Source organism: Oryzias latipes, chromosome 12 (genome assembly GCF_002234675.1).
Source record: "Oryzias latipes chromosome 12, ASM223467v1".
NCBI classification, from domain to species: Eukaryota; Metazoa; Chordata; class Actinopteri; order Beloniformes; family Adrianichthyidae; genus Oryzias; species Oryzias latipes.
In genome coordinates, this window is record NC_019870.2 from 12,456,704 (window position 1) to 12,470,050 (window position 13,347).

General features: G+C 38.5%; 1 protein-coding gene across 3 annotated transcripts in view; it reads left to right on the forward strand.

Annotated features, from left to right (window-relative positions):
* The window catches only part of med13l (mediator complex subunit 13 like), a 73,121-nt gene that overhangs the window by 12,586 nt on the left and 47,188 nt on the right, over positions 1-13,347 (forward strand). For all 3 annotated transcript variants that reach the window (XM_023960551.1, XM_023960552.1, XM_023960553.1), the window contains exon 2: positions 5,501-5,738. In XM_023960551.1, coding sequence (XP_023816319.1) covers positions 5,501-5,738 — 238 coding nt within the window. The remainder of the gene's footprint in view (positions 1-5,500; positions 5,739-13,347) is intronic.

A 13,347-nucleotide genomic window follows, 5' to 3' on the forward strand; every position in this document is an offset into this window, starting at 1 on the left:
CAGAATAAAATCTAATCTGGTTACTGGTAAAAAACAACAACTCTTAGTTGATATCTGGTATGATTTCCTCAACTTCAAAACAAATAAATTCCAGCTATTGTTGGAAATCCACCTTAAAAGTCACACTTTTCTGTAGGTTTGAGGGAAACAAAGACGACATGTCTTATCTAAAGGCTCAAACAAACCGAATACGCTCCAAATATTGGCAGTCTCCCAAGTCTCTAAACAGATTTTGACGTTTATGAGAAAGTAGTGGCACTCTGACGGAGTCAATGTTTTGCATGTGCCAGAGAAGGTGAAACTGCTGATACAAGCTTGTCTTTCAATAGCTTAAAGTGCCTTCTTTGTCAGACTGTGAGGCTCTTATGCTCTTTGTGAGATATCTAAAGAACCGGCACGTCTCTTAGACAAGCATTCTCATAGGCTTTCTGTGCGCTGTGATACTGCATTAGCCACACACACTTCAATGCAATCTGAAATGATCGCATCAGCTGAAACTCCTGATTTAAAAGGGGCTTTAAGAAAGCTCACGTGATCGTATGTAACCAGAGCAAATCATATTTCGTTTTCATGCATGTTTTTTATTATTATTTTTTCTATGCATTCCAGTTTTTTACATTAGAAAAGATATATTGAAAGAGACTTGAAGCCTCCTGCAGTCAGAAGAGTAAAGGGTGTCTCTCTCTGTTTTCTTTTACAGAAACAGAGATGTATGCCAACATACATTCATACATTCCTTCCAAAAGGTTACAATTCCAGACTTTTGAAAGAGTTCAAAACGATTCATATCAACCTTTTGACTTATGCTGTTTTAGTAACGAAAAGGTTTTAGATAAACAATCTTTGAACTTGGATTCAAGTTGCATTCGCTTTAAGTCTCCTGCCTCCTTTTTTGAGTAATGTCTGCTTGAGATAACGGTTCTGACTTCTATATTTCACCATTAGTACCTCATGCATTGAGGTTGACCTTTGGTTAAGATGTAGATTTTGTTTTTTCAAGGATGAACTTGACTCATCTATAACTCAACACTTTAAGATACAGGCTAAAAATCTTTTTTTGAAACATAGAAAGAAAGAATTAAAGCACTATTTTCTAATTTAAGGGGCTTTAACTCAATACTTTACACAGAATGCAACGTTTAATCCCCGTTTATTTATGTAAATAATGATTTAAACATATAAAAAAAAGCACAAGTCAGTTATAAAAGCCAAAAAGAGAGCATGAAATACTCCTGGGTGCATTCAATAGGCATCCGTGACAGCAAGTGAGTGCCGAAAGATGAGAGGGAGAGTGAAGACGAGATAGATAATAGAGGTGAGGATGGGGTCAAAGCCTCGGTCCGTCTTGGCAATTGAAGGAAAAGCTCTTGTTTTCGTTTCAGCACTCAATCAGAGATTGAACCAGCGAACCAACGGAACACGGGGTCCTGGACGAATGCAGGCTTTATTCATAGTGAAACAAAATCCAGCAGCTTTTCTCTTGATGCCTTCGCCTTTTTACCCTCTTGAAGTTTTTAGTTTTTTTCTTCTTCTCTGCTTTCTTTTCTGGACAGCAATACATTTTCAACTTTTGGACATCGCTAATAAAAAAATATCTTTAGGTTTTTTTATGTTTTATTCAAAGTCCCACTCCAATCATCTTTTGATGTATTGTAAAAGCATTCTGAGTGGTATTTTAATTATGATTACCCATAATCAGTGTGATGTTTTCTATTACATAGTTTCTACAGAGCGGCAGGAGTGCTGAAATTTGCCTCTGAGCTGTGGGTGTGACAGTTGCCACTGAACAACCCCGCGCCCCACTTCCCTTACCCATTGCTGATTGCCCCTTTTTTTTTTCAAATGGCATGTTTCCGTCTGCTTTTGATTCACAATGATTTGAATAAAGAAACTCAGAAATGCAATTTTGAGCATTACTTTCTTTATAAATGTCCTCCGTCATCAGAAATGTTTAAAACACCAAAAACACCATTTTTAATCAGAGTGGGTCTTTGAAGTAGCTTTAAAAGGTTTTTGTTCCCAAATTGTCAAGGTGAAATTGACTTATCATCCAAAGAAAGATTTTTATCATTTAAAATGATTGAATACATAATACATACTTACTCTAATTATTCACCAATGGCTCAGATGACTCTACTAATAGCTTGCACTTCCTTAACAATAATAGATCAACTGAAAGGCTTCTGTTTGTCTAATTCACTGGTGTGATTTCCCACAGAAAATAAATCAGCACATTCAGTTTTAATATCTGTTGATTTCACATTCCTTACAGTTTTCTCTCAGGTGTTGCAGGTGTTATATATTTGTTTGTCGGCACTTTAGTTAAGGATTTTAAAAGTGTCATTGTATCCTCAGTTGTTCTTGTGCCAACCACTGAAATCTAGAAGACAGACCGACAGACAGGCAGGTTGTGAAATGTAAGTGGACATCAGCAGGAATTTATATCTGCCCTTTGATGCTTGTCACTCTTTTCGAGCGCTTCTGGTGTGCAGCATGCAGCTGCTCTGCGTGATGTTGGCATGCATCAGTGTTTGTGTGTGCAGGCATGTGTTGGGATCTGCCTGCGAGCATGTAGCTGCAGTTTCCTGCAACTGTGCCACAGCTAATCCCCTTCACAGGAGTGCAGCAGATAGTGCCTTCCACATGTGAGATAAATGCCCAACACCTGTGTTTGCGCAGCATCTCCCTGCTAATTTAATACACAAATAACGCAAGAAACGACAGACTTTTAAGCCTTATTTGTGCGCTTTATTACTAAACAGATGCTGCTCCTGTCAGTGTCTGGTGGCAGGAGGAAGGGCAAAGTGTTTGTGCGGAGTTTCTTGCGATCAGAGTGAAACATCAACCACAGGCTTTAGTTCAGAAGGCTGCTTCTCTCGGCTTGTTGTTTCTTTGAAAGACGAAAATTTAAAGCAGTTTCCAAGCTGAGCATTTTTCTGTCTTAAACATGTCTGGAGGGGCCTATTTATCATTCCGTTCACGAGAGACAGAGCATGTTTTACTTCATAACACTACTGGAAGCCTTCACTGTGAATATATTTTCTGACATCTTGCTTCTCCTCTTCGTCGCTCCATATTCAGCAGCGGCAGACAGCTGTGGCAAACACTGAAGGAACTTTTGACATTGACTGGGAGTGACGAGGCAGTGCAAGCAGATGTCTTCCTCTTTGCTTTGGGACAAACAGCATCCTTGACCTTGTCACGGCTAATTTTAGGGCTTGGCTTATCACAGCGCCAATGTTTATATCTCCCATTACACACGCTGTCATTACGGGAGGGACATGCTTGTAATTATGGGTGCATTCTGCAGTTTGGATGCTCGTGGGTGTCGTCTGCATACCTCAGTGTGCGCTCACTTTTAAGATGCTGCTTTCCATGCTGTGAAGTCTTGGGAAAAAGGGCAATGTGGATCTGTTGATTAGAACATAAGCTTTGACTGCGTACGCAGATCCACTCCTACATATGTCTTTTTTAAGGTAATCTCTTAAAAATAGCAAGCTAAGAATTTACACAAGCAGCTTTGGCCGTCAAACCTGTGGAACTGCTTTTTTAAAAATCCTTTTAAAGAAAAGACATCCTATATATATATATATATATATATATATATATATATATATATATATATATTTTTTTTTTTTTACCTGTCTCTGTGTTAAAATGGGTCAGTGTTCGCAGTCTCGGATGCCCAACGCGACCCTCACAGCTGGCTAAACACAGCGGAGTGGAGGAGGAGGGCAGTTCAGCGCGCTGACCCCCACCCCCCTCCCTCCCCATCCTCCTCTTCTTTCTCCTCCTCCTTCTGCCAAATCTCTTTCCTGCTCAACAATGCCTTTGTGCACCCGGCTCATCTATGCACAAATGCAAATATAAAGAAACAAATAAACACAATTAGAAAAGTTTCCAAAGCATGAGCATCACAGGGATGTTTTTTTGATTTATCTGATGACTGTTTCTAAAAAAAAAAAAAAAAAAAAGGCTGCAAAAAGCAACATAAATACTTCTTCATCTAAACATCATTTCATGAGACTAAGTGGATACTAGGATGTCTGCTGCTGGGCCGCCGTCCAAACATTGACCCCAGCACTTTTCCCCTCACTCGTTTTCAAGGCTGCTGTTGTATTTCATTCATGCATTTCTTCCAAGGTTGCCTTTAATGTCTTGCTGTCGCTCTTTAGCAGATTTCTCAAATGACGCTCCATTGGAGCAGTGTCGTGTCGAGACGTTTGTGACAGCACAACGGGGAGACATTAAACAATCATAGCCTGCGCTAAACAGGAAGAGGACCAAAATATAGCGCCGTCATTGATTAAATCGGCATTGTCCGACAGGCTCTTTCATGTGAAACACAATATGTAAGTGCCTTGTGAAAGCCATACTTCACACCACAATCTCATAATAGATTAATGCACAGCGGCTGTTTCATTTAAGTTCCTCTGGCTACGACGTGTAAAAAGGATCATTGCAGTTGTTGCACCTTATCAGGTGAACATCTGCTAAACTGCAAGAGTTTCACATTCATTTTAAATTCTAATGTCTGCTGACATCTTACATCGCATATAGGATTCTTCCTTGCAATCTCATAATAATGATTAAGCTCATTTGTTTTCCCACTCAATTACTGTTAGTCAATTTAGTTTCCTGGGGAAAGTCACATTGATGTTGAGAATTTTTACTGATTTAACAGCTACTGAAATATGTATGGAGTGATCAAGCTGCAAGATTATATTTGTGACATTTGCACATTTAACCAGAAAGTGCTTTTCTGTCTTTCAGTCTTAAAGTTTTGCCTGTTAGTCGTTTTCTGCTGCTTCCTGTTCCTTTGGCCTCACTGTTGCCCACTCGCACCGGCACATTTTGTGGTGACAATTGCAAAATGTCCTCAAACCCTCTCTTAAGGCGCCACCGCTGCCCCCAGCCCCTCCCTGAAGTGGGGCCCCCCTTTAGCTGCCATGTCGCAGAGCACCTAAAAGAGGCCCCACTTTGGTGTGTGAAGACCAGCTGTGTCCTGAGACTTAAAGCTGTGTCCAAATCTAGAACGAATAAAAGATTAAATGCTAGCTTTGACTCTTTTATCTAGTTTTTCTGAGAGTTCACTGCTCATTTTAATGGTGAAGCAAGTTTAGCAAGTTTTTCTACAAGTGATCCTGAACAGCATTTGTCTTTGTAGCTAAAAGCTTTTTTTGAATGCAGATTCAGAGGAAACTGTTTGAAACACGCTGGATAAGTTTCCATGTTTTTACAAAAGCTCACTTATTCTTCTTAAAGCATGGACTTTTTTTCTCCCTTTGTGTATGCGTGTGTTTTCTCCTCAGGCTCACTTGGGGAATTTTCTGTTCATTGCAGTAACACAAACACACACACTATACACACAACAGTGATCACCCTGTTCTGCACAGGCTTTACACTTGTCTGACAACATTACAAAATGATTCCTTTTAAGTTGTTTATTGGTTAAAATATTCACTGCCTCCATACATTAACCATAACGCCTCTCTTGCAGGCGGAGTTGACTGGCATTAAATGGCGTTGCTACAGCTTCCGCAGTGGGGGGGAATTCGGTCCTTTGATCTCGGCCCCGGCCCAGGACGACCCGGTCCTGCGCAGCTTCATGCGCTGCGTGCATGCCAACCTGCTGTGCGTGTGGCGACGCAAAATCAAGCCTGACGCCAAGGAGTTGTGGATCTTCTGGTGGGGAGAAGAGCCCAACCTCTCTGATGTCATTCATCATGAGCTGGAAGGTAAGCCAGATTAAGGATTATGTTCGCCTCGCCCCTGGATCTTTCTGAATCTTTGCTTTTTTATCCCATTGATCCTTACCTCTGCCTCCATTGTACTTTTGAACTTTGGTTCTACATACTACATGATTTTAATGGCATTTCTATATTATGATTTAGTAGATCATAACAGAACTATTACATGGCACAGAGCCACAGAGGATTTTCGTGAGGAAAAAATTTCAGAAATATGTATTAAATATAATCTGCACGTGCCAAATGGATTTGAGATTTTGCAGAAATTGTGCATTTATTCTAAAATGCAGTGGTGAACATGCAGTCGAATTCAATATTCAGGCCATTTAGAGGAGTTAAACTCATTGGAGGCATGTAAGTTTCCATCTGGAATATGTTTGTTTTGCATCTCAAGCAATTTGTACGCCTTTTCAGAAGTTATGATGAAGCACAGAGAAATCAAGTCGATTTTTCTTGCTTATATTTAGTGGCTGTGTGCGCTGAAAATTTCACGGGATATCTCACTTGAGAGAGTGCCACTGTCAGCAATATTGTCCCTATTTATAGAGACATTTGCATTATCTCCCTGCGCACGTGTGTGAAGGTCCAACATATTGACTAAGCCTCAGGAAGACAGGGGAGAGGAGGAAACAGGAGAGGGATGTTAATGGGTTTGGTTTTGCAGAACAACAGTCAGGGGGGAAAAAAACAAAGAAAAAAAACAATTGGTTTGAGAGTTTCAGTCTTCAGTCACCTACTTAAGCTGATGTGAAAAGGCCTCTACGGTGCTGCAGTAAGTGTTTGTCAAATGTTCCTAGAGACTTTTGAGCTGCATAGATGTGAATCCTGAAGTTATATTTGCATTAAATTCGAGCGTTTGCCCTTCTTTGTCGCACTCACTGATTTTAGAAAATCCCCACAGGTTCATGAGAGCCATGGCAACAATTAGGCTATTAGATCTAAAATTTTAATCTTTGGAGCCACAAAGCGAGAATGTAATATTTGACCACTTAAAATGCAGCTAAGAGCAGCCAAAAATATTGAACACAACTGTTTTTGCAGTTATGGTCTGATGTGAAGTAAACCAGATCAGATCAATTTGGCTCCATTTTTATGGATATCGATTCCTAGCTGCTTCTTCTCTGTCGCTATTTTCAGACCCGTGTCTTTGTTTGTGTATTTAACAGCTCGGATCATGAAGATGTAATCAGTGAATCAATATTTATCTCTCGGTTTAACACATGCACTGAGAAAAACACACAAAACAAGCAAATCTACTGCTCATTCATGTTTCCTATCAGCTCTTTCAACACGTAAAGCACTAATTCAAATCTCCATGACAGTTTCCTTTTTGAGTGTGTGGCCAATAAATTGAACACCAAAGTATTTGCTTCTATCTGATCAATGAAAGTCAGAAAATGTCAGTATTTAAAGACCCACTCCACTGTCAATCATGTTTTAGTTCTTTTTAACATGTTCTTGTGGCATTTTTCTCTTGATGGCAGAAATGTATGTAGAAAATTAACTTTTAAATTGCATTTTTTGAGTATTTCTTTCTTCAAATTGATGTGAATCAGGAGCACATGCAAAAAGGTAATCATAAAAAGTCTGTAGCAGAGACGTAGGTGCTACATTCAGCAGGCTAAAAGCTCCTTGCTCCACTACCATTCTACTTGCAGATGACTAGATCTATGTATGTCTTTGATTTCCTCGTCTGAGCTGGCATCTGGCTCAAAGCAATACGGCTGGATACCTCCAATATTGCTCACCATTTTAATTGCACTGGTAATGTTAAGTTAGGGTTGTGAGGGGCTTCGCACCAACTGTCCCACCCACAACTCAGAGTCGAATTTTTGATGAAACCATTTAGAAGACAACAGGTTTTTAGATTTTGCCAAAAAAAGGCATAGTTATAATTGAAAACAACAACAACTAGAAACAAATTTTATTTTTGCATGCATTTTTTATTTGAAATACTCAGATTTTCTTTCTCCATCTTTTCTTTGTGGTTTAAATTCAGATTTGCATTCAAAAAATGCCACAATGCCAGCAAATTGCAGACAAGGTTAACTTCAGTCTGATTGATCCTGATTTCCTTTATTCGGATCACCATGTCTGTTGCAAATTTAAATGAAAAAACGAATGGATTTCTTTTATTTAATATCAAAGAAGCACATTTTTAGCAGACTGTTTTAATCCAATCAGCATCAGATTTTATTGTGTTGTATACTTGTTTTGTAAATGTTGATTAACACAAATGAATCAAAGAGGCTGGTGTCATCTATTAATGGCCTCTAATACACAAAGGATTTAAAAATAATAATAATAATGTGGTTTTTGCAACAGCAGATTAGAAAATTAGACTTTTAACCCCGTAAATTGTGTTTGTAGCTAAGGGCCTCAAATGTTACTTCATAGCTCCCATCCTCATTTATGAAGAGCATGTGTTTGCATGGAGGGGCTCTTGAGGAGGATTTCTCTGCAACATAACAGATGGCTGCACACATGTGTGCACAAAGCCAAGCCGCATTGCTGTGCAATGACAAGACTTACTAACTTGTAAAATCTCCAAACTCTCATGTATTCACTGCTGTTTCCTGTGGCGAATAGGTCTGTGATTGACGAGGATTTTGATAGTGCTAATTAGAAAGCTAGTTTTGTAATCAGACGTGACGCAGGCGATACAAAAAAATATACACCTTCGTGTTTATTGCCATGTTAGCATTCTCTGTCCTGCAGTTCCATTTATCTCTGTCTCCCTCGTGGCTTTTTTTTCTCCTCTCACGTGTGATCATTTGTTCTCCCTGGGATTTCTCCATCATTCGTCTCTTTGCTCCTTGCTGTTCTCATCCCTGCTGCAATTGACCTTGCCATTGTTTGCACTATATATTGACTTGATGCATGAGGTGATGCGCATTTTTTTTAAAGGCAAACCACGAGCTGCTGTCTCTGTTGTTCATACAAAGGCAGACATGCACTGCAACATTTTTCTTGGTTTTACAGGCTTTTGGACAGATGGTTTTGAACTGTACTGGCACGTAGAAATTCTCTCCGAAATTTCACCCTCGCAGCTTTAACAGTCAGTTTAAATCCAAATAACTACCCTAGAGATTTGAGGAAAAATATGAACTGATGGGGATTTTGGCCTAGAATTGTTCTGTATTTCATCAGTTAAAGGAAAAACATTTCCAAAATGCTAGACATGCAGCAGCAAAAACAGTTTGCTTTGACAGTATTATCTGTAGTTTTGAAGTCTTTTTGAATCTGCGTGCCATCTTTGCGAAGGTCTCAATTAAACACAAGGGTGCTTTCATCTAAACCAACACAGCCAATTTGAAATGATAGTTCAGCTACTTAAAAGCCTGCATTTATGAGATAGCTCCATGCTCCATTGTGTATTACCCTCAATAAATTACATTTAGGACTCATATAATTTGGAGAAGCTGGCAAGAGTACAAGTTTCCATAGTTTATTGCTTTAAAGCTGTTTGCACAAACAGTCTTCTATTTTTCTAGAAGAAATGCACACAAGACTGGATTAGAAACTAAGATTAGGATTTTTTAGTCTGGGTCCCCCACAATAAATGAGATTCGTGTTTTAAAATGTGTTTTTATAGACATTTGCTCCTGTATGTAAAACAGGGGGAGAGCAGCAAGGCCCGAAATAAACAGCATGCCAAAAGAAGCTGCTGGAAACAAATAATGTACTACATCCAGATTTGACATGAATTGTATTAAAACAGAATTTATGTCTTACATTTTCTTGCTAATCCACATCTTGGAAGCAATTCTCTAAGGGTATTGCATTGGACGTCTTTGTTCTCGCAGAGCTGTCTGTTTAAAAGAACAATTATAGTTATCAGATTGTTGACAAGACAGCTTAATTGTGTTGGTTTGACTCCTGTCACACAGTTTTTGCAGTGCAAAAACCGGCAGATTTAAAATTGTGTCATTGAAGAAAAACCACTATCTTTAGCATTGATCTAATTCACTTCACCTCTGGAGTTGCAAGCATTTATTACGGCTGGTCTTAGTATTTATGAGTTTGAGTGTATATAAAATGATATCATCTTAAAATAAAGTGTTCTGGTCATAATAAAAACTGTTTGGAAATACTGAAGAACCCTGTGACAGCAGACGTGAATATCCAGCCAGAAATAGGTTTTTAAATATTTTTATGTCAAATTTGTGCCAGAAAGTTTCACAAAAGAAAGCTTTGAATATGATTTTGCCAAAGGTTTTAGCAAAGAAAAAATTGCAACAGTCTGTTTTTTTTTGTAGTTCATAAATATAAAGCTGATTTAATGACAAGATGAATAAGAGATCTTTGACTTTGTCTAAAGTTTAATGAAATCATGGGTCATTTTTATATTTTTTTGTATTTTTCAGATATGAAGTGTAAATAAGTTAAATTTAGAGGATTGCAATCGAGGTACAAATGCTTAAAAGGGTGCCTGATTCTGAATGAGGGAGCTTTTAAAAAAAATAAAAATATTATCATTAAAATTTTGATTTAAAATTCCTTATGAGAAAAAAAAAAACACGGGAAAAGTTTGTCATTTTTTGGCAACGTGCCTGCTAAAGAATGTCAAATTATCTTAGCGCACTAGAAAAGGTCACCTTGTTTGTTTTTAAGAAGCTGATGGATTATGATAAACACATACACAGCCCAATGAAATGAGGTGAAAGATGGATCGATACAATTTAACTACTAAACTTCATGAAAATGTATTTTCTTCAGAGAACCATAACAATCTTCTGAGATGTGTGCCAAATTGCTGTTTCGTTGTCTGTGTTCTGCACTGCACTGGTGAGTGGGATTTATGGGATGCTGCATCAATGACTTTTTTATTGTTTTCTGTAAAGAAGAGAAAAAAAACTTCTTTTGGAGTGGCTATGCTGAGAAATTACTTAGAACAAATAGCTGACTTGCTGCTAATAGATGACGAATGATGTGCGTCGATTTCAACAGTGGAGATACTCTGTGCTTCAGAAAGAGCCCTGTAAGTTAAACACATTTGATAAACCAGAAAACAGCTGTCGCTTTGTGAGTAAAGACAGGTTTTGAAACATGCAGTCATAATTAAAGCACTATAATGGTTTTCAGTGGGAATATCTGCCGACTGCCTTCTGCCTGTTGATTTTTTAAAGGTGTTTGTGCTTAGTGCCATAATGATCTGAAAAAAAAAATGGTTTACTGTAAAGAACAAGAAACATGAGGACAAAGTCATTAGTCAGAAGAAGGTGGATTGTCCTCTTTAGGTTGATGATGAATTAGTTTCAGAGGAGAAAGAATAAGTATCCCAGTTTCTTGTTCACGATTTGGAAATAGTGAGTTTTGAAAAAGAGATTAATTTATTTACCAATTAGTTTAAAAAAAGTACAAACTTGTTTGTGTTTGTACTATTATTAAGCTAATTTGTTTTCTTTTAAAGTTCCACCCCAATCATCCTTTTGTCTATTTTTAAAGCGTTCCCAGTGGTCTTTTACTGGTAATTATGATTATGCCGTTTTTAGCTAAAATCTAAAAACCTGTGTCATTTTCTTGGACATAGTTTCTACAGAGCAGCATTAGATCATTGCCCTGGGCTTAATGCTGGATCCAGTCCGGTACCAGAGTCTTTACGTAACTTGAAAACTGCGAAAGCACTCACACGACATCCAGTCTGGGCCGGCCTCTCCGGCGCTTCAAATCTTTTTGGTTGGCTTCAAACTTTCCGGAGCGAGCTGGAACACTTTTCTGTGAAGCTGATGCAAATAAAACGACTTAAACCGGAAATCATGTGAGCGAGTGCAAAGTGCATCTGGTACTTTTTCAAAAGAAAACATATTTTCCGCTGTACTCGCTATGTTTTCACCATGGTGTAAACTTTAAGTCATTTCCGCGTCCCTAGTGTGTGAAGATAAGCCACACAGAAAAATAAGTTTTGTGATTATGATCCAAAATCACGGAGGAATAAGGGTTTGTTTACTAGTACTTCCTATAGAAAATAACGGGTTGTCGCGTGAACCTACCTAGTTTCGGAGTCTCGGGATCTCGGCAGCTTAGCCTGTGGCTGCAGCAGGACTGCATGTAATGCATAACAATGTATTTGTCTGCAAGTGGATGCATCAGAATGGAGCGGAGATTGAGGCTTGCTGATGTTAGTCCTACGTCACCCCTACAAGCTTTTTCAAACTGCTTTTTTTCTCTTCATTTATAACCATTTGAATAAAGAAATACTCAGAAATCCAACTTCAAGTTTAATTTTATTTATTTATTTTCTCCATACTGAGAAAAATTCCACAAGAACATGTTAAAAACACCAAAAACACAATTTTCATGGGAGTGGGTCTTTAAGAGGTTTAGGAATGCCCTAAATTAAGTGGCAGGCTCTCACAAATCATTCGCTCCTCTGCTGCATCAGGAGGAGACTGCTCCCAACGTGAGTGACATTTCCCACTGAGCGGTCCAGTAACTCACTAAGGAGTCTATTTTTCTTGGCTAGATTGCCTCAGTCTGTTGGCCTATGATCCTGCAGCAAAACAAAAAATAGTGAGCGATACTACAAATCTAACTCTAAAATGATTACAGAACACACATTATATGACCTGAATCTGTACAGGGGGGGGGTTCATAAAGCAGAGGAAAGACTCAAGCAACCAGATGATGACTAACCAAAGATTTTTGGGCTTTGTTTAATTATGGCTTTGAGATGATGAGCCAATAGCATTTACAGTTGTGATCCCTGCAGCCTCTTAAGATTGACAGCACGGCAAGATAAAGAATATAAGAAAAGACAGGCAACAAGTGAAGTCTCAAACCAAGAACCACAGATTTAAGTCTACAGAAGAAAAAAGGAGCTGTCACTTACAATTGTTCGTTATTTTAAAACAAAAAAAATGTGTACTAACTAATGTGCTTTCTTTTGTAATAGATATTTAAACGTATTTAAATGTTTTTTTACTAAAGCAGTAGTGGCTTGTAGTCTGAACCATTAGTTTTATCTTGTCTTGTCACTGCAGCATTTTTTACATTTTCTTATTTGGTCTTGTGATGAGCTTTGATTGAGCCTGTATAAAAAGCAGGTGTTACTGGCCAGTAATGTATGCATGCGGCATATTAAAGCATCCGTGTGGAGCTGAGGAGAGTCTGAGTAGAAACGGGACAGTAATTGTGCTGAATGGGCTGAGTCATCAGCGGGTCGCCAGCACAGCCGGAGAGAAAGTGACATATTTTGGACAAGGAGTCATAAATATGAATGCACGTTCGCAAGCACATACGCAGTCTGTCATAAGGATACACACGCATGCAAATGCAAACACAGACGGTGGTTAACGTGATGATGAAGCACACAATCTGGACCATATGAGTATTTCACAGAGGCGTCACCTACACTGGCAGTTTAGTGCAGTGTCACTGCCATGTCAACACAAATCTCAAAAGCCATAAAAATTGTACACACTTCAATTTATAGTATCGGTTAGTAGAAAAAATAAACAGAGGGACGTAATCATTATTTTATAATCAAACAAGAATTGTGACAAGATTATTCAGCATTGTTGGACCTATGAACATTAGATTTTTATAACTATACTTTTATGTAATTATAGACTCAGCAGAAACAAATTGCATTAGT